Here is a 22,504-nt window from a genome sequence, read left to right as displayed (position 1 = left end):
GTATGTAAGCAGGGCAGTAGGGCTTGTGTCTAAAGAATTAAATTAAACAGGTTATACTCTTGGAAAAACCAGGACAGACAAGTTTATATGAACAGGAATTGTATACATTTATTCTTTCTCCCTGGTATATTTCAAAGTATTTATAGTGCCCCGTCAACCATAACTAAAAATGATGGGATCTATAGTCTAATACATACATCTGGAGCCTTCAGTCAAGGGAGGGTATTCTTACCATGTGTAGAAGATGCTAGAGGGGTATAATTCATCAGCAAACCTTGTTAGAGGATATACTACTTAATATAAGTAGAGTGCTGAAAGAATAGTGAATAATTCAATAGCAGAACTTCCCATTTTCTAAAATAAAAAAGAAATCATAGGTTTTTTTAGCTCAGCTGGTAATGAATTTGTTATGTTTGAAATAAATGCTGTTTATTAAGAAACGCATAAAGGCAAAAAGGCCTACCTTCTGCTTTAAACTAGGTAAGTAACCCTCACTTAATGTAATTGGGACCAGAATTTCTGTCGCTAAGTGATGCAGTTTTAAAGTATGATATCTTGTGTCCACACCCCTGACCAAAAGAAATTCCAGCACTTCTGCTTGCCATCATTAAGTGAATCACTGGATTGTTAAATGAGGGTGAGACCTCCTGCTGGCTTCCATGTCCACCTTGCTTGCAAGAAGCCAGCAAAGAAGCAGGAAAATTGACAATCGTCCAACCGTGGAACGCTGCTGCAATGTTGCAAGTGCGAGCCACGTGCTGTGTGCCTGGAGGGTGGTCAAGTGACTGTGGGGATGTTGACATAAATACGAAGGCTACTTGTACCGTTTGTTCAATGCCGTCAGAAGCTTGGTTGCTCAGCAAGTAGTTGTTAAACAAAGCCTATCTCTATATGTAGGAGGGAGGGAGGAAGTTCTCTCTTGTCTCTTAAAAAACAGACTCATTTCACTACCAGTAGGCCAGGTAAGAAACAGATGCAGTGACATGTCTAGTGATTGAACAGGCTTACAAGTGAGAAGTGATAAAAAGTCTCCAACTGAAAAAGAATTTACAACAGATCTGAGTTTAGTTTTGCAAGGCAAAACCAGCTGGTGGTAGATGAAGATACCTTTTCTACACAGTGTTTCTCAAGGCAGGTAATATAGGAAGAAGGTAATAGGAGATTCTGACTATTGGCCAGCAAGAGGAACCATGCAGAGCAAAAAAGGTTAAAGTGACAGTTGTACGTTGTGGGGAATACTACCAAGCAGAACCTTTGCTGCTTTTCCTAAGAACCAAAAAGAATAAAATAATAGCTAGCAGAGTCTAGAAAAACTAATTCAAGCCCAAGAAAGGAAGCAGGCGAGGGGATCATGTTTGCCTTTTAAAGTTTTGATCAGTCTACTGATACAGACCCTCTTCTGCAATTTTATCATATTCTCCATTTCCCACGTGAACACAAAGCAATGACAATGAAGCACAAGAAACTTTTCTCTGCAGTCATCCACAAGTACTGTATTTTCCCGTCTATAAGACGCACCCTTGTATAAGACACTCTGGAAGGCGAGTTTCTCCGCACAGATCAGCTGTTTGGCGGAGCACCAAACAGCTGAGCCAGCAAATCTGGAAGTTCAGCTGGCCAACGATCTTGCCCCCTCCCCCCTCCCGTTAGTGGCAAGCCCACTGGGGCTTGACACTTGCACCAGGTGGCATGACAACCCACACTGGCATGCCCTGGGCTGCGGAGGTTACCATTATTTTTCTGTGTGTAAGGTGCACCTGATTTTTGAATAGGGTGTTTGCAAGAAAAAAAATAGCATCTTATACATGGAAAAATACGGTATATATATCCAAAGCCAGATCCTCATGACTGTTCATGGATTTTCTCCTTGTGATTTTTCAGAGGGATGTGGGGAGAACTAAACTAGTCAGCTTCTGAATCAGGCACATTAGTAAAAATGGTCTGATCAAAATAAAAGTGTAACTAAGCCTAAAAAAAGACAAATCTTGCTGAGGGAAAGCCAAAATAGTAAACAAAAAAAGTATAAGAATAAACAGCTTATTCAACAGGGAATTTAGAAGAGTCCCTCAGGAACCTATGGCTAGAGTGGCAGATTTTATTTTATTTTTTATAAATGAATAGTAATCAATGAGCTTGCCCATTTTTCAGAACCTAGACTGGTAGAAACCAAGTGACTGAAGAGTTTCAGAAGGTGGTCTTTAAACTGGGGGAATGGTGCATGCAGTTCTATGGAAATGTCAAATGATACATTGGAGATCCATCCACCCATCATATACATGCATGAAGTTATATATATACTTCATTTTTTCATGAAGTCATGCATATTTACATTTGGGTATGTAGTGGTTACAATGCTGCCTTTGACGTGGGACCCTGGAGTTCAAATCCCAGCTGGTACCTACCTTACCAATAGAGATATCTTGGAGCTTCATCTCCCTACCTCAGATATGACAGTGACATGAACTAGGAAAGTCACGCCAGCTCAGATGCCACCTAAATTAACATCTGCACCAGAGGTTGGGGAACCAGGAAAATCTGGACAAGAGAACCTGGAATTGATGGAATACTATTACAACAGTAGACCTAATGAGAGAAGAGATATGAAACATCTGAGGGAACTATGGATGGACAGAAAAGAAACAGCTAATCAATCAATGCTTCAACATAGTAAAGAAGCTTCTCTCACGTGAGATAGAACAATCACACATTATATCCCAGACAGGAAGAATAAGTGGATATGCAGCCAACACTTGGAACTTGGAGCATCACTGCTACCCCCTCCATTGCAGAGCAAAGCAGCTGATATGAGTCATTTGAGACTGGTTACCAAGGCTCAGTGTAGTAGTACCATGCTAGAAAGTGCCACCAGAGCCCTCAGCAATAGCACTTAAGTCTTACATACCGCTTCATAGTGCTTCACAGCCCTCTCTAAGTGGGTTTTTGGAGTTGGCCCAACAATCTGGGTCATTTTACTGACCTTGGAAAGATGGAAGGCTGAGTCAACTGTGAGACTATCAGGATCAGATGGCAGCTGGCAGAATTAGCTTGCAATACTACACCACACCTCTATCCCTAACAATTACTATCACCATAACGCAAACCAGTGAAGTGGTATACATCACAGCCGTTGTAAGGAGATGCTTGGCTTCATGATCAAGAAAAAAAACATACATACCCCATCCCTGGAAAATGTAGTTAGAGACTAAGATCAAAACAACTCTGAGAGAGGTTAGTCAGCTAGTGGAATTACTGAAAAATAAAAGGCCCTGATTCCATTTGAAGCCCTGGAGACTGCTAAATAAAGGCTCACAACACAGGCTAAGCAGAAGCAAGAAGATAAATATCTGCCCTCCAAAGTACCATCCAAGATGTACTCCCAACTGCAATACAATAACACAGTAACAGCAGACTGAATAGGGTTGGAAGAACTTATGGGAAAGAGAAGAACGCATAACACCAGAGGAAAATGGCTGCAGAATGTTGGTCACATTTGAAAATGAATATACCGGTAATACAGCTGCGCCAGAATAGTTTTACTTAAGAAGGACTATTGTAAACCACCATGAATACAACTGGGTATAAGTATATGATTGTTCTGTGAGTGAGATTTGATAAATAAAACCTGTGATTTGATGGTGGCTTTGGAAATATCTCTTCTAAAAAAAGGTTGTTAAAAAAAATTCACTGTAGACCTGAAGATGCAGAATAACTACAATTGTCCAAGTGCTTCATTTACATTACATTTAAATTAAATTTGCATAATAAATCTCTCAGTCCCTATCCCTGTCTTGTATCCATGTTTGAACAATGACTGACAAATCAGGATTTGTTTATCAATTTTATTGGAAACAAAAACTGTTGTTAACAAAGAAAAGTTTACCAATGTAGCTTAAATGAGCAACACAAAGACCGCCAAAGCTGCAGAAAGCACGGGAGATATAGGGCAGATTTATTTTATATACTATATAGCACATTGGTACATTTAAACATTTTTAAGATTGCTTACAAATATTCCAAATGGATTCCCTCATTTTAACTACATGGAAGCCAGATAATTTAGTTGATCTCAAAGCTAAGTATTAGCAAAGTACTAGCTATTAACAAAAACTAAATCATATTTTGTAGAACTAAGAAAAATGCCATTTCACAATTTAGCATTCATAAAATCACAATACATTAAGCTTTTACTTACCTTGACAACTGAATATTATCTTCCATTATATTTGACAATTTACTGCTTCCGATATCTCATGTACCTCTAACAATTAAGTCTTTTGTACTGGAAGCCATATAGAACAATACTCTTTGTATGCTATTAAAATAAAAACTTGGAGCTTCAGTAAGAGGGGCATGTCTTCAAATTTTTAAGGGCATCCTGTACAAAATGACAGCATTCTCATAAAATGGATTAAATATATTGAAGATTCTTTTCTAATTTCTAATTATGAAAAAATCATTACCAGTCCAGAGCAAATTCAAAGTGGAAACACGCTTCTCAACCAATTTAAACTAGCATTCCAAAATGTGTTGCAAGTTAACCTGGTAACATTAAACATTTCTGAGATTTGCTATTTTGATACATAAATATTAGTGTAGTATAAGCAACTAATCATTCAGGATCAACATACTTTTCTGTGCACTGTTAAACAGAGCTGCTAGGTCCACCTTCAAACTTCACATTGGTAGTCAACTTGGTGGTTTACTGGTTGCTAAGTACAAAACGATTATGTGCAAAGCACAAAGGATTCTGAAAAGCAACACCACAGTCTAGGTCTTAAATTCATTGAATACATCAATGAAGAAAACACTCCCAATGTGTCCTACTTTATTCAGCAAGGCCTCAACACAGTGCATAGTACATTTGAGTAATTATAATTTGCCAATTTATCGGGGTTTTTGTTTTTGGTTTTTTTTACTTTTTACAATTTTACCTACCTACGTGCACACTTCAGATGTCTGTGCTCATTTGAGAACATCCACAACTTATTTAAGCTTGTAGAAAATTTGATTTTGAAATTAAACATCTATACGTTTCTCCAAATATCTTAAGTGCAGCTTTCAGCAGAACTTGACCTAGAGCGAGACCTCTTCTTTGGCGGAGGAGAGGGAGAGGAATTCTGCGTGCCAGAGTGGTTTTTTTCAGAGCCTTTTCTTTCGGGCGTACGGCTTCGAGAGCTCCTTTTCTCAGGGGTGCGGCTTCTGGAACGAGACTTGCTGGTTGACTTAGAGGATCTGGCAGATCTTGACTTGCTGCGAGACCTTGAATAACTTCGAGAACGAGATCGGCTCCTAATAAATATTCAGCAATTAGTTTTCACTCTGCATAATAGTCTTATTACTGGTCTTCATATTCACCAAATGTGTTCGTATGCAATTTTGCACATCTTTATCAAGAAGTCTGAAGATCTTAGTCTTTAAAGAACTTTCTTTACAGTTTCTCTTTTGATTCCTCATTCAACTTCGCTGGACTTACTGTTTCTTAAAGCACCAAGCGTCATGGTTTCGATGTTAACTAATTTGTCTCTCCTAATCTATTTCCCAAGAATTACACATTTGGATTTCAATTTCAGATTAGAGCATAATACATCCACCACCACATTTAAAATAAAAATAACGCTTTGTTCTGCAAATTCCATAAATCCATTCATTTAAGCCCAAATGCAACCCTAACTCAGTAAAAAAAATCAAGTAGAAAGGTGCTATTAGTTTTTATTGATTCTCATTTATTCCACAATGTAAGAGGGAAAGGAAAGGTTTCCTTCCCTTAAACCTCTGCATAGTGGATATATTTAAAATGGACAGCCATACAAATCTTTTAATCTACTCTGGGTGGCTCACAAATGATTGGAGCAGCGCTAAAGTTAGTTGCTTTCATTTGTGTTTTATGAGTCATTCCTTTTCCTAAATTTCTGAACAATATATTAACTATTTATGTCTCACATCACTCTTTCCTGTATGTTCTGCCATACATGTCTTAGCCAACAATGCACAAAAGATGCTGCCTGAGCCGTGAAATGGAGCCTCTAGAGGATAAGTACAAAATCTATTAGTATCCAATGAAAAATGCAGAAAATTTATGCTCCGATAGAAAAATCTGGAAATACAATGCTTCTTCTGCAACATTCCCTGACCATGTAACTATTACAAATTATAATTTTACTGCCGTTCGTAATTTTTTAATCTAACAAAATACCTGCGCCTTTTGCGATCTTCAATTAGTTTAATTCTACGTCCATTCAACTCACTGCCATCCAATTTATCCATTGCACTCTTCATGTCACTGGATGATGCAAACTCTACCACTCTGTTGATTCAATAGCAAAATTACAATAGAAATTATTAGTGGTGACAAAAGTATATTACATTAAAAATACATTACTGGTTATCTTAGTTTCTCCCAAAACTTATAAGCAAGTAACTCCCAATACTTATGTTGTGATTCAGGGTCAGCCTGTGGGTTCGGCAGTTGGGTCGGACGACTCAGAGGAGGAGGGGGGTGTTGAAGAGCTTGCTGAGGGGGTTGAAGATCTTGCTGATGAGAGCCCTCAGCCAGGCCCCTCCCACCTGGTCACCACGGAGACCCAGCTGTGTGAGCCTGACAGCGTGGATGAAGATGACCCACAGCTGGCCCTGTTCAAGGACGCCCGACGCAGGAGGCAGTCAATCAGGAGTAAACAGAGGAAGGCAATGGGGCACCTCGGAAGGAGGCAGAGAGAAGCCACGCCCTGAACTGTATAAAAGGGGAATGCGTGGGAGGGCTGGTTTGCTGAAGGCAACCGCTTGATTAGTTCCTGTTTCATAGCTCCTGTTTCATGGTTGTTGTCTTGTTTTGCTCTGTTTTATCTTAATAAATTTGGCAGGCTTAATTCCAGCCTCTTGCCGTTTGTAAAGGGGTTGTCCCTGCCTTTTCTGCAGGGCTGGTAGCAGGCTGGTACAGAACAACTTAAGTCTAAAGTTATTTGAATTTCAGTACAAAATAGACCTGTGAAATATTTTCTTTGTACAGTGAGGGAAAAAATTATTTGATTCCCCTGCTGATTTTGTAAGTTTGCCCACTGACAAAAAAATGATCAGTCTATAATTTTAATGGTAGGTTTATTTTAACAGTGAGAGACAGAATAGCAACAAAAAATGCATTTCAAAAAAGTTATAAATTGCATTTTAATGAGTAAAATAGGTATTTGACCCCTTTGCAAGACATGACTTAGTACTTGGTGGCAAAACCCTTGTTGGCAATCACAGAGGTAAGACGTTTCTTGTAACTGGCCACCAGGTTTGCACACATCTCAAGAGGGATTTGTCCCACTCCTCTTTGCAGATCCTCTCCAAGTCATTAAGGTTTGAGGCTGACGTTTGGCAGCTCGAACCTTCAGCTCCCTCCACAGGATTAAGGTCTGGAGACTGGCTAGGCCTTCTTCTTGAGCCACTCCTTTGTTGCCTTGGCTGTGTGTTTTGGGTCACTGCCACACTGGAATACCCATCCACGACCCATTTTCAATGTCCTGGCTGAGGGAAGGAGGTTCTCACCCAAGATTTGATGGCACATGGCCCCGTCCATCGTCCTTTTGATGCAGTGAAGTTGTCCTGTCCCCTTAGCAGAAAAACACGCCCAAAGCACAATGTTTCCACCTCCATGTTTGACAGTGGGGATGGTGTTCTTGGGGTCATAGGCAGCATTCCTCCTCCTCCTCCTCCTCCAAACACAGCAAGTTGATGCCAAAGAGGTTGATTGTGGTCTCATCTGACCACAACAATTTCACCCAGTTCTGTGAATCATTCATATGTTCATTGGCAAACTTCAGATGGGCATATACATGTGCTTTCTTGAGCAGGGTGACTTTGCGGGTACTGCATGATTTCAGTCCTTCATGGCATAGTATGTTACCAATTGTTTTCTTGGTGACCACGGTCCCAGGTGCCTTGAGATCATTGACAAGATCCAAGATTTATCGCTGTTCTCACAATCCTTTAAACTCCACAAGTGATATCTTGCATTGAGCCCCAAGACCAAGGGAGATTGATGGTTATTTTGTGTTTCTTCCATTTGCAAATAATCGCACCAACTGTTGTCATCTTCTCACCAAGCTGCTTGGCGATAGTCTTTGTAGCCTATTCCACCTTGTGTAGATCTACAATCTTGTCCCTGACATCCTTGGACAGCTCTTTGGTCTTGGCCATGGTGGAGTTTGGAATGTGATTGATTGCTTCTATGGACAGGTGTCTTTTATATAGGTAACAAGCTGAGATTAGGAGCACTCCCTGTAAAAAAGTGCTCCTAATCTCAGCTTGTTTCCTGTATAAAAGACACCTGGGAGCCAGAAATCTTGCTGATTGATAGGGGATAAAATACTTATTTCACTAATTAAAATGTAAGTCAATTTATAACTTTTTTGAAATGCATTTTTCTGGTTTTTTTTGTTATTATTCTGTCTCTCATTGCTAAAATAAACCTACCATTAAAATTATAGACTGAACATTTGTCAGTGGGCAAACATACAAAATCAACAAGGGATCAAATAATTTTTCCTTCACTGTATGTTCTTTAGAACTTCTCCGTGGAAATTTACTGTTTCTAGCAAATGATTGTGTAGGAAAAAGTTTTTAAACAGAGATGAAAAGGAGTTGTCTCCCTTAATTTTTTTCCTACTGATTCTACATATGATTAAAAACAGGTAACAGATTTTTAGTTTCTAGTTAATAACATTCAGAAAAATTCCATCATCCCAATAGGTAGGATGCAAATATGAACGGAATAATTCTGTACTGATTCTGCAATCTAATTTTAATAGCAGCATTTTCAGTTATATTCTGGAACAAAACTGTCTGTTAAACAGTATTATGGTGGAAAGTCTGGTGTTTAAAGCCCTCCCAGAATCAGTAGATGTGAAAGTTCAACTTACCCTTCATTTGGATTGTTTCTGTGAGCATCCACAAAAGTAACTTCCCCAGCTTTCCTCATGAAGTCTTTCAAATCCTGCAGTAAGAGTTATAGTGCAGGTTAAGAAATGAGCATAAGATTCAAGATGCATTGTTAAACAGGACTTAATAGTTTACAAACTATAGCCAAATGTCATATGCTATAACTATGAGAAAAATTAAACTAATTTGTACAGTTAAGACATACCTTATATAACACCTAAAGTATTATAACATGTATTTTAACTAATATATGCATGGTGTTATTAAATGCAAGCATTTGATCATCTGTAATCTCAGTTCACTTGTATAGTCAAGGTTTGCCTAGAAACATTCTATGTCCCATTCTATAAAAAATTAAACACAAATGTCTTTATTAAGTTAATGCTAAGATTCTGTCACAACCTGTCAAAAGATAGCATTAAAATTTTATGGCTTTTGTCAGTCCGTGCCACAACCTTAGTGTTATTTTAACAGAGACTTGCATTTAATGTAATTGAGACGGTGTTTATTTTGCAATGTTATCTAACTAAGTGTTAAAGACGTTTTTAAAGTCGTTTATGCATTATTTCTTAACTTTTACAAAATGTCCCAATAATAGCTGACATTTTATAGCCAGAGGCTACTTACCATAACATACCACAAGCGGTCAGATGATATAAGCAGGTACCTTAAGCAAACAGTCGCTTGTCCAATAATTGCCTAGCAGCTCAAGAGGAACTCCCTTACATGGGAGGGGCAGAGGAATGGAGCATAGCAATGTACTTCAAGGGGAGGTACCAAAGACCCTGAAAGCATTGGAAAGTCTCCGGAAGTGGCTCTAGAACCTGAGGTTGACCTGTGCTAGCCAATCGAGCTGTGAGCCAACCAGGATCTACATCGCCATGATAGCTGTGTCATGGGCACCAAAGGGAAAACTCAGAACAGGCCAAGCCCTAGAAATTCAGCCACTAGGAACCCCAACCTCGTGGGTTCTTTCTCCTCCACACAAGAGAAACGAGGGCTAACCCAAAGCAAGGCTGTTAAAAGAGGTTCAAAATGAACTTGGTTAGAGTATATTTGTGAAAAAAAATATACAAACAAAAAGCCTAAAGCTGAACTAGATTACAGGATACCTCAAGTTATATAGTGTTTAATAAAGTTCTGCTCAATTTTACAAACTAGCATGTGAGTCAAACAGTTCAAACACCTGAGCCTTCATCCTAACACAAAACAAATTTGAAGAGCAGACATTCCTTCAAAGCAGGATTCAATTATAGTATACTGAATACTCCACAGTCAAAATTCTCCATAGTAGTGATTTTTTTAAATATTTAAACAATAGAAGAACTTAGAAATCAAGATGGGAGTAATTAGCATACACTTGAGTGGATCCTCTCAATATAAAGCTTATAACACATAATGCAGTATGATGGGAATAGCAATTCAAGTGATTATATCACAGTAAAAGGTGTATTTAAACAACCCTTGCACACTTTTTAATTCATTAACTGTAAAATTAGACAGGCACCTATTTATCTATAAATCTGATTATATCATATTTCCAATTTGATTACCTGGTGTGAAAGTTAATTAAGCTTAATGTTAAATTAGTTCTCCATATGTCACTGTCACAATACATTCAATTATTCTTTTTTAGAAATTAGAAGGAAAACTGAAATAACTTTATATTAATATTTTTATTTAAAAAGTATTTTTATTTTACTTATCCTAGATTGATGGAGAATTTTTAAAGGGGAGGAAAATAAGTTATATCAGAGCATACATAGTATAGATACCCTTAACAATAGTATCTGGATTTTAAAGACTTATATCAGTGGGAAACTAACTCCTTTAAACACTATATCAGGCTGTCACTTAAAGGTTGGAATCCATTAAATGCTAGCTAAATTCAAGATATTTTACTGAATTTCTGAACTTAAGTAAAATCTTGCCTCAGTCACGATTGCTGACCTCTGTTAGCAAAATTCAAATATTGGCTTTGTGTCCCTTGTTAGTCACATTATGTGAACAATTAAGCACCCCTCCCACTCAAATTAAACAGGAGGAAAAGTGATTTCAAAGGACTATGAAACTTAGCTTATGTTAGATTTACCCTAGGATTTTCCTTATCCAATTATAATTCCTGAGATCTTACAAAGTATATCCTATGACAATATCATACTATATTCCATTATGTTTAATTAGGAAAATAGAAAGGTAGGTGGTTACTATTCAGTGTCTCCTTTGTTCAAAGGAAATTAAGCTAGGCAAACAAGCTAATTAAGAAACGGGGATGGATGCATTATGATAAATATGTTTTCATCCTGCCAGTAGAAGGCAGACATAACATGCACTAGGTTAAACCGTCTATTTTCTTTCAAGCACAGTATGAACTCTTAAGCACTAACTGACATCAAGTAAATAATATCTGCAATAACTTAGTGTTTCTTATACAATTGATAATCTCATCTAAATCAAAACTTTTACTACCTTCCTTCAAAACAGTTAGCTGTCTGTATCATGGAAGCAAAATAGATTTGAACAGAAAATCACTTTATAGTTTAAAAGCAAGGAACTTTTAAAAAGTTGTTTAGAAAGAAGAACCACATGGATCCCGTCTATAATTTGCTATAAGGCGAGGATCATTCACAAATGGGGAGGATGGCATACACTTAAAACTGACAAAATGATTGTCGTGATTTTTGCATGCATTTCAGCAGAAGTATACAGTGTTGATGTTGCCCAGTGAAAACTGTCACATTAGCTTTCACTATAAAAATACACAGAAAGGCATTTAGAAACCGTCATGCCAGGAATAGCAAACAAAACATGCATACATTTCAGAAAATGAATTGTGAAACAATTTTTCTCTGGCTAAAATGTCAAAAAGACAACATGCTAAGTAGTGAAAGTAAAGATTTCCCCTGTCCAGTTGTGTCTGACTCTAGGGGGCGGTGCTCATCTCTGGTTTTTAGCCAAGGGAGCAGGCTTATCCAAAGACATTTCCATGGTTATGTGGCCAGCAATACGATACGCTGAGGCAATGGAACACTTTTACCTTCCCACCAAAGTGATACCTATTTTTCTGCTCACATTTGCATGCTTTCAAACTGTGAGGTGGGCAGGAGGTGGGGCAGGAATAGGAGCTCACCCTATTATGTGCTAGTTGGGTCTCAAATTGCCAACCTTCTAATCGACAAGCCCAGCATCTTAACCACTAGGCCACCGGAAATCAAATGCTGGGCTAAGTAGGTGTGATTAAGCAGCATTCTTCTATTTTTAAAATATTATTGCCATTGGAGGCCTCCTTATCAAAGTTCTTTCCACCTGGGTTTTTATAAAAAGAACACACTAAGCCATTTTTCTCTTCATAGATTTTATTTCCTTCTGCATTAGGTCTGTTAGCCTGTGAATCATTTTGGCAGGGGTTGCAGATGATGTTCTTGCTGTAACACTCATAAAAGATACAAGATAACTTTTTTCAAACAACTTTACTCACTTTTCCCTGAAAGAGGGCTATATGTAATATCTATGTAAGACAAGTTTCATATTCATGTCATAAGATTTTAGAGATGGTACTGCAAACCTGGAAGGTCAGAGCAGCACCTATTAAACAAAATGTTTTTTGTTGTGGGCAGCTATACTACCATTATACCTTGCGTGTTGTTGGCGTTTTAATTGCCCTGTACACCGCCCTGAGTCCTTGGAGAGGGGCGGTATATAAATCTAATAAAATAAAATAAATAAAATGTATTAAAGTTAAGTTTGCCCCCCCCCAAGATAATCAAAGGTCCAAACTTCCTGATTTCTTCCATGTGAATTTCTCATATTAGAGCAAGTACAACATGTTATGCTACTCAATCAAGACAGATGATATGACCTGTCTCTATCCTGACCTAAATTGTGCAATATATTAAATTGCTAAAATCTCTTGACAGCTCTCCAGTTCATACTTGTGCAATTATAATAAATCTTTGATGTAACAGATGTTGGTTTAGTAGATTTCAGATGAATGTTGATGTTATATATTCCATGCACAAAATCATATAAAAATCATAATCCATTGGAAGTGTGTGTGTGTGTGTGTGTGTGTGTGTGTGTGTGTAATTTTTTTTTTGGCTTGCTAAGAATAAAGGGAGACCGATATGATCATTTCAAACTTAATTGTTCTCATCAGTCAGCCATATGCTTCTGATTTTATATATATAAAATCCCAATGGATTTAATAATTTTTTTTAATTTTAATAGATACCTCTTTTCCCCCATTAGTCTGTTAACTAAGTTTATTTTATTTCCAATCTTTTCTTATTTGTTCTTTCTTCCTTTAAATGGTAGAGAATCCTATTTAAAGAATAGATATTGAAATTTATAGAGTAAAAAAATAGTAGCACTCAAAATGTTTCAAGGCAGACTTTTTACTGTAAACTACCCAGTCAGTCACTTAAGTGAGACTGGCAGTGTAGAAATGTGATTGTTGTCTCTTTCAATCATTTCTGTACACTTATGCAAAAAGGACAGAAAAATGAAATTCAATAAAAATGATGGCCATATAATGGTATCATGATGTCAAAAATGTATTAGAATTGTATTAGTTTATGCATAATATAGTTCTACACACAGAATTATAGAAAAATTATGGATAAAACCTAAACAGAATTGGTTAAAGAGCTGTGGTGGTGCACTGGTTAGAATGCAGTACTGCAGGCAAATTCTGTCCACAGCCAGCAGTTTGATCCTGACTGGCTCAAGGTTGACTCAGCCTTCCATCCTTCTGAGGTCGGTAAAATGAGGACCCAGATTGTTGGGGGCAATATGCTGAGTTTGTAAACCGTTCAGAGGGGACTGTAAAGCACTATGAAGTGATATATAACTCTATGCGCTATTGGTATTAAAATATAATATAGATTTACAATTTAATAAGTTTTTTTACTTGTGTCCTCTTAACAGCCATTATTTCAATCTAGCTTAATCAGCAGTTCTATTTTTAAAAAAAATTGGAAATATATACTTTTTTATACACTGACAACAGAATTTATGCTATAAGAAGCACATACAGAAATAGAAGGTTGGAGAAGAATGGCTTAGTAACTCAAATGCTATTTTTCCCCCCAAAATTGAATGGGAGAATGAATGGTGACATCATATAATTGTATACAAACCTGTTGAGGGGGGCATAGGGTTTGTTTAAAAAAAAGGTTTTGAGTAATTCCAAACGGGTTGTTAACGGCCAGAACAATCCCATTAGTAGAAGAAATACACCAACTCAAGGACATGTTAGAGAAAAACAAACCTGCGGTTTAAACTTTCTCTCCCAAATGACTATCCAAAAACAACCCCGGTTTGTTTCACTGACAATACTTATGCCCAAATACATGCACAAATTGGATATTTAAAATCATGTTAGCTACTCACTGTAAGCCACAAGTCCCTTTCAGAATACAGATAACATAATGCACGAAACATCCTGCATTAGAACATAACACAATACTTTTAAACATGTGAATAATTCTGTTCATTCTATTGAAGCCAGATATAAAATTGGAAGCAATTTGCAGCTTTATCGCTCAACGAGACCAGCCTTTTATTTAATACATTGGATGTTTTAAGTGTTGAGAGCTTTTTTTCTAACAATCTTACTAGGTGAAGATTTCATTTGTTCAAGAAACACTAATCAGCAGTTTTAAAAATATAAGCACTGTTTGCCTGTTGGTAATGCAAATGAAAGAACTTTAAGCCTCTCACTTAAAAAAAAAGTGCTAATGCTTTATGTTGCCTCTTTTAGGAAACCAATACACACCATTTTTAAAAAAAACATAAATGTTATTTAAAGTAAGGTCCAACTCACCTGCCAGCTGACACGTGAAGAAAGATTTTCAACTATAAGTCTGTGTTCAGTACGAAGAGGTGGACCATACTGACTACAAATGGAAAACATTTCCCGTTACTCTTTACTATATTTCCAGCAGAAAATTTAAATACTTTCTACTTTTTTCAGATTTTATCTCCACAAAAACTTTCTTTTCTAAGAAACATAGCTACTCTGGATTTAAATAATGACAAGAATAGCAGAGTGTTGTTACTAGTTTACATTATGAAAGCAAATAGAAGGACATATGACTGCCAACCTCCCAGTCATGTGATAATTGGCAACTGGCTCACATTTACGACTGGTTGCAGTGTCCCACGCTTACATGACTGCGGTTAGCAACTTTTTGCTGGTTTCCAGCCAAAAAAAAAAAGCATATTCAGAAGATTGGATGTACTTAATGGTCACATTATTTACTTAGAACCACATGATTCAATCTACATTCATTACAACTGTCATAAAATCAAGTCTGGTCATATGGTGCCTCAATTTATGACTGCAAGGGCTTGCAGTCAAAATTCTCGATTCCATTGTAGTTCCAAGGACTACCTGTACAACATTTTAATACTGAAAACTTTCATATTGAAATATGTCACCTAGTAAAACAATTTCCAAGGAATTTATACCTTTGGCACTAATAATGAATACGAGCAAATCAGCCCTGAAAGGATAAGGTTGTGGGTTATATGTGCTTTTCAATAAGCTGCAGTAAGCTCAGGAACTACTGAGTTCATTGACATTACAACAGCTGTGCTACTACAAGAGTTGGCTTGTTGCCATCAAACCCCAAGGCGTTATAAGAGCCGTGCATGAATAATTGAAGCCTCCACATTTGTTTATTCAGTCTATCTTCAAAGTGATCACTTTGTCATATCACAGCAAATGCAACAATCAACATTTTTTTTGAAGAATCAGAGAAGAGGCAATTTAGTTGCACACAATTTAATTTGCATACCTCTAAATGCCCCCTTTTTCAGAATATCCAGATCTTCAGAGCATTTAAACAGAAGTCTCAGAATCCCCCAACTGGCAGGCTGAGGCATTGGAAATAGTAGTCTCTTCTTGTCTGGCACTATCTGTCATGAACGTTTACTACCATGCCAGATACCCATGAAAATCAGTCACATATCCTACTTTAAAAGTTCATTTTTAGCCTGGACCTTGGATCATTCCTACTGCAGCAATTTCACTGCATTAAAAAAAAGAGAAGCTGAACAGGACATTTCAATATGCAAAAGTACAAATTCTCAATGTTTTGTACTTGTGGATGGCAAGAAATTTGCCTCAGAATGTGATGCAATACAAATGTTATATTTTATATAACCATCAATACAAGGGTCTGAATATGTACTAGCTACTTCCAATAACAGTTCAAACCAGAGAATCTAAGAAACATTAGAGTTATTTTTTAAAGATACTATCAAATGTGTATCACAAATATACATTCTTCAATAGCTCTTATACATGTCAAAACAAACATTACTTAAGATCTCAAATTTCAGTTTTGCTGTAAGGTGTGATAGCCCTAGGATACTGCTAACTTTTACAGCTATATTTTTCAACTATAGTTCAGCTATCCCAAAGTCAAAATTAAGGCCACACAGTGTACAATAGCATTCTATTCAATGCTCATATGAGAACAAGCTTTACAGATTGAAATTTAAACTTTACGAAACTACATTTCTCCTTTTGAGACCGGGTAGAAGCTGTGAATAATTGGTAGAACCAATTATATGCAATCTGTAAACACTTACAAGCATTAATTAGATATGTCTCTTCTCAGTGTTCAAATTATTTGAAACCTAGCATCTTCAATTAAGTGCTTACACCAAAATTGTTTGCAATTACATTAGCATGGAATTACAAAAATAAAAAAAGATGATTTTATTGTCTTAATGGAGAAGTATCTTAAAATGTATCTAGAAATATCAACTATATTACAACCCTGAAGCTAAGGACTGAGATATTGTAAAACCACTTGTAACAATGCAGTAAACGGAATTTCCTTCTTACCTAGATCCACCCCCATAAGACTGGTAATAATTGAACCGTTGTGGGTATCTGCCCCTACCCCCTCTTCGGGCTCTGGCATGTTCAATTGTGACCCTATTAAAAACAAGTAAATTTAGTATTTCAGTCTTTTTCTAGTAGAAAAGAACATATTAAACAGTCAAATATAATGGTGATAATTTTGGATACTTAAGAACAAAAGCAAATACTTGGTAACTCAGACAATTACAATCAAGAAAATCTCTCACTGCCTAAATTAAGTTCTTCAGACATTTATAACTGAAAAGTAAAAAGATATCTAAGATGACTAAATGATGTGCATTCATTTCTACAGCATTTATTTAGTTAGGCCAAGAAATTAGCTGAAAAGTCAATTTCGTAAACAGCATATTACTCTCCACTAACTCCTCCATCAAGGTATACATAGAGGACTTGGGAGAAAAAGAAAGATTATCCACTGTCTGTGCTAAAGAATAAAGATGATTCAGTAAAAGACATTCCTGATATTTCTTAATTTAACAAGCTTCTGTACAAGTGAATCCCATTTGTGGTTAAGGAGTTCTAGGGGGTACCTCTAAGACTTGAAGAAGTTATCTGTATCAGAGAAGTCACATATCTCTGATATAGACCAATAATGTTTTACAGCTGCTTCAGAAAATGGTGTTTATTAATTTTGTTACCAATACACTGTGTGTTTGTCTCAAATATAATCTGAAATCCTGCCTATGACACTTCATTCTCTTTCATTAATCCTGATTTAAGACTTTGTGCTTCAAAATCACTTCAGACTGCTTTTACCCCCTCCTTCCTCCCCAATCATTTTTAAAAATATCTTTTAATTCTCAAATATTACTCCATAATTTCTGTGCAAATTTAATTGGTCCTAATAAGCATACTGCTTGACTGCACATTTTGGATTTTTTAATATGAATTGGCACATAGTTTTGTCCCCTTTCATTTTATCATAATAGCCCCACAAAGTACATTAGAATGAAATTTAAAAAGTCACAAATTGAATTGTCACATGACTTGAGATTAAATACCTTTCATTACACAGCTCTTTGCCATTCAATTCATAAACCGCATCATCTGCATCTCTGTGATCCTCAAATTCCTAGGAAAGCAAAACAATGAAATGAAAAAAGTAAAATATTTTTGCCATTAAAAATTCTATCAGCTATTGCTCTGGTCATTCTGGGAGCTATAATTTAAAATGTGAAGGTTTTCCTAAGCCTGATTTTAATTCCTGAGATAATTTTTATCAATTGCATTGTATCAGATATGGAAAACTCAGATATTATGCTCTCAATTCTCAGCATTTCTCCCTATTGGTATAAATGGTAGTCCTTGCTTACTGACTCCCTCATTTAGTGAAAGATTTTTTTTTAAAAAAACTTTGCAATCAATCTTAACATGTCCCATATACATGTGCATTGCAACTGGCTTGCAAAAAGCAAAGTTAACAGAGAAGGAGGAAGTAAAATCATAAGTCGTGGTCACACAATTTTTCACTTAGCGACCAAAGGAGAACTGAGATTGTAAATCTGTCATGATTACATGATTTTCTGCTTAGCAATCAAGTTGATGGTGCCAATTGTGGTCACTAAGTAAGGGCTACCTGCATAAGATGTAGTTCAGAAAAACATAAATATAAGGGCTCATGCTTCATAAAGACTGTGCTTACACATTTATATGACTACATCTGCAGGAGTGACAGATGATGGAACATGCAGTCCCACACATCTGGTTTCCACCAGGACTGAGAAGACTGCTACAGTGATTTCTTTAAAAAAAACCTATTCATTATAAACAAATAACTAAAACAAAAGATTATCTTATTTATATGTATATCCAGCATATGCAAGGATTGTATCAAAAGATTGGAAATTAAATAAGTTCTTCTAAATCCTGTAAACCGTGTTGATAATATTTAAATACATTTTCAAATACCCAAATAAAAGGCATTAATAGAATTTCATAACTTTTAATCAACATTTTATGCAATATATAGCTTTTAATAACCATTTATATAAAGACCCAAGTTGTACATTTAAAGATACTTGCAGCCTCCATAAACATGGAAGACTAAATGTAAAGGGACACTGTTGCTTGGAAGAACAATAAACTGCTCAATTTGCCCATTTTCTTCACCTTTCAGGGATGAGAGAAATTATATGACATTTCCAACATTAAACACTGACTTTCTGTTCTCTCATCAGCTGCAATAATATGCAGCAAGAGAGAAAGTGTCAAATATATTGTTACCTACAATGAAGCAGGTTGGTTATCTGTTTCTGTCTCTAGCAGCAGAATAGAAAAGACAAGTCCATATAACTTAGAATTTGCTCGTTAAAAACATTGCTAACAATTTTTTTTCTCCAGTTAAAAGTGGGACAGGTATGCATTTCTATCAGAACAGTATTCTTTATTCTTTTGAGAGAATGAAGAAGTGGGTTGGTTTCTTTCCAGCTTATCTCCAATTTTTAACAGCAATATTATGAAGCAAAACTGTGCAGGAAATACAATTATGGAGACTCTCCTACTTCTAGTTAATATTTTCCTAGCAAAACAGTGCAGCACTAATGTCTACCCTTTCTCATTTCTTAAAAAAGGTTTAATAGAGGCATGTTTAGAGGTCCTGGAGTGAAAAAAATAGTTGTAACACAAGAGATTATCTATAGCTCAGGACTTTGGAGTCCTTGGTGCTCTCTGAGTTTGGTTATTTGCTTGCAGACATTAAATTACCCAATTAGTAACATCTATGTCAGGTTGCTCCCCATTTATATACATTAGCTTGGCCTGCCAGTGTCGGTGGGGTGGTGTTCTCCTTGGTAATTCTTTGAGTAGGGTATTGTTTTCAGGCTGATTGTTCCTATATTCTTGAATTAAAAAGTTGAGGGTACAATAAGACACTTATATGAGCAAGTTACAGCAGACTACTCTCTAAGGCAGACACGTCAAACTCGCGACGTCACGTGACGTCGCACAATGTATCAGGACAGTTTTGCCATTGCCAGCAATGGGGTGGTGCAGCTTCCGCATAACGCGTCCGGCCCGTGCCAGCAGTATATATAGATATGGATATAGATATATAGATAGATATAGTATATCACCCTACATACAACATAATATTGCTCCAGTAGATGCTTAATACAGAAAATATGTCTGAGTAGATATACTTACCACAAAACCAAAGCCATTTTTGAGATTAATCTCACGTATACGGCCATATCCTTTGAAAAATTTCTCTACATCTCGTTCCCGAGCATGGGGACTTAAACGTCCAACAAAGACACGACAGCCACTCATTCTGTTCCAAGCTGCAAAAAATAAAGTTCAGGAATTCTAGTTAAAACTGCTGCTTAAATAAATCCAAGCTCAGAAGTCTTAAAACAGGGGGCTATATTTTAAAGCTGTTTTTTTCAAATTCTATTTTCTTTCTTTTCCCCTCATATGAGAATAACAGAATAATAGTGTTGGAAGGGACCTTGGAGGCTTTCTAGTCCAACCTCCTGCTCAGGCAGGAAGCCCTATACCATTTCAGACAAATGGTTGTTCAATCTCTTCTTAAAAACTTCCAGTCTTGGAGCATTCACAGCTTCTGGAGGCAGGTTGTTCCACCGACTGTTCTTTTGAGAATTCTCCTGGATTTTTTTTTTCCTGGAACCTGGATGCAATGTTGTCAAAAATGCACCTGATGAACCCACAACCCTAATTAAATCGATCATTCCGCCTTTCTATTATTCTACCCCAATTGCTACGTACTAACATGGGAGGTTCATATAACCCTTGGATCCCTATCTATCTCTGTGCTTGGTTAAGCGCCTCCCAAACAAACAGGGAAGTTCCCAAATCATTCTAGCCCGTTTAAGAAAAACACACTCCCGACGCCCAATTCCGACAGACCAGAAGTCACTAAAAAAAAATAAATTAAAAAAAACCCCACGTCTCTTTCAGAGGTAGCTCTCAAGACGGTAGAAAAGCAGCGATAAAAAAGTTTTATTTTATTTTTTAAAAAAAAATGCATTTACTTATACCCGGGGTCGGCAACCTCGGCTCTTTTATGACTCGTGGACTTCAACTCCCAGAATTCCTGAGCCAGCATAGCTGGCTCAGGAATTCTGGGAGTTGAAGTCCACGAGTCATAAAAGAGCCGAGGTTGCCGACCCCTGACTTATACAGAGGAAAATCACCTCTGCTTTCGCCCTCTTCTCGAGAGTTCCTCCTGTTCAACGGAACTGGACGTAACCTGTTCAGTTTTAAGAGTCAGGAGATCGTCTGGGGTGCAGAACTTTGGGAGGGAAGCAACGAGGAAGCTCAAGAAAGGAAAGGGGGGGGAGGGGGGAGAGCGAAAAGAGAAACTTAACGGCAACAGTGACGGAGAGGAAGAGGAGAGGCGGCTGGTTGGGGGGGGGGGCAGGAGGAAGCTAAGACCAGGCTGAACAACTGCTAAGGGAACGGCCCAGGCTAGGCTGAGCTTCCGCCTCAATTCCACCTGCCGCTACGGAGCCATTAAGGCTAACAATCGTCACCGCCGAAGTTTCGGCCGACTCACCTTCGCTTCCGCCTCCGCCTTCGTCTCCGCTCTATCGCCTGAAAGCGAGACCGACGCTCACAGCAATGGCAGCCTTCGAGGAAACTCCCGTTTCAACCCCGTGCGGAACCGCAACGTTCGCTTCAGTCCGCCAGAGAAAATGGCGGCGCTACTTCCCTTCGGAGAAGCCGCAAGCAAGGCGACTGCGCCTGCGCCAGGCCCTTTAGCGCCAACCCGCTTGCGGACTGCGATTCCCAGACTTCAGCGCGTGAACCATTCGGTGCTCGGGTAAACCCGGGTTGGGGAGGGGGAGGCTTTCCTCTGTGGGAGTTACAGGCGGAAGTGACCTAATAGGGCCGCGTGGAGAAAGGGGGAGTGTCTGTGTACGGAAGAAAGGGAGGGTGGGAAATGTTATTAGAAGAGCGAACGGTTATCTTGTTCTTAAATCTAAGAGCTTCTCAATCTTAGCAAAGTTATATGGACTTCGGTTCTCAGAATTTCCCGGCTAGCTAGCAGAGAGTAAGAAACACTGTTCGAAATGATGCGAACAAGCAGTTTTCGAACCTTGAAAGGAAATTGCACAAACATTGCTTTTATTCCAGATTAATTATTCACTGCTATTTGTATTTGGTAAGCAGTCTAAATCCTACGATTAAGCGCTTTCAGGCAATAGGAAAAAAAAGTTTTCATTCTTGTCCTGCAGAAAGAGGCATCTCTACAATGCTATTTTCTTGGGAGACGTGCTAAAGCTTGAAGACAGAAACCTTTTCTTCTGATTATCAGGGATTGTTGCTTTATCCCTAGTTCAGTTGTACAACTTTGTGTGACTGGCACCAGCAGTATACTAAAATAAATATATACACGTGTATGGCTGAATCCTTGGTTTCTCTAATTCAAAAATGCAATACTAAAAATTAGGTGGAAAAAACTCCCTGCCTAGTTTAGATAGATTTCTTTAGTTTTGGGCTAGGTGACCTAACTGATTTTAGGAACAGAGGTGATGATATTTGTCTTCTGGCCAAAAATAAAGATTATTGTCACCATCCAATTGGATTTATTCATTTCAAATTTACGTGGTTGCTCTCAGTAGTTATGGCAATTTGAAGAAAAAGCTGAATGTATAAGAATAATCAGTACTTGAAGTTTTGTATTTAAGATATACGTTAAGTCTGGAATAAAAAATGAATACTTATGTA

General features: G+C 37.5%; 1 protein-coding gene across 1 annotated transcript; it reads right to left on the bottom strand.

Moving 5' to 3' along the window:
* Nucleotides 1–3,928: 3,928 nt before the first annotated feature.
* LOC308659214 (serine/arginine-rich splicing factor 5-like) lies at nucleotides 3,929–21,570 on the bottom strand. Its single transcript, XM_081312680.1, has 8 exons — nucleotides 21,330–21,570; nucleotides 19,958–20,094; nucleotides 17,818–17,888; nucleotides 16,778–16,870; nucleotides 14,744–14,816; nucleotides 8,901–8,974; nucleotides 6,194–6,304; nucleotides 3,929–5,289 (listed from the first exon to the last, which is right to left on the bottom strand). Exons 2-8 carry the CDS (start codon nucleotides 20,081–20,083, stop codon nucleotides 5,046–5,048), a joined length of 792 nt encoding a protein of 263 aa, XP_081168806.1. The 5' UTR covers nucleotides 20,084–20,094; nucleotides 21,330–21,570; the 3' UTR covers nucleotides 3,929–5,045.
* Between the last annotated feature and the right edge of the window lie 934 nt (nucleotides 21,571–22,504).

Source organism: Vipera berus (genome assembly GCF_964194415.1).
Source record: "Vipera berus genome assembly, chromosome: 1".
Classification (NCBI taxonomy): Eukaryota; Metazoa; Chordata; class Lepidosauria; order Squamata; family Viperidae; genus Vipera; species Vipera berus.
This window is presented reverse-complemented; position numbering and strand designations above follow the sequence as displayed.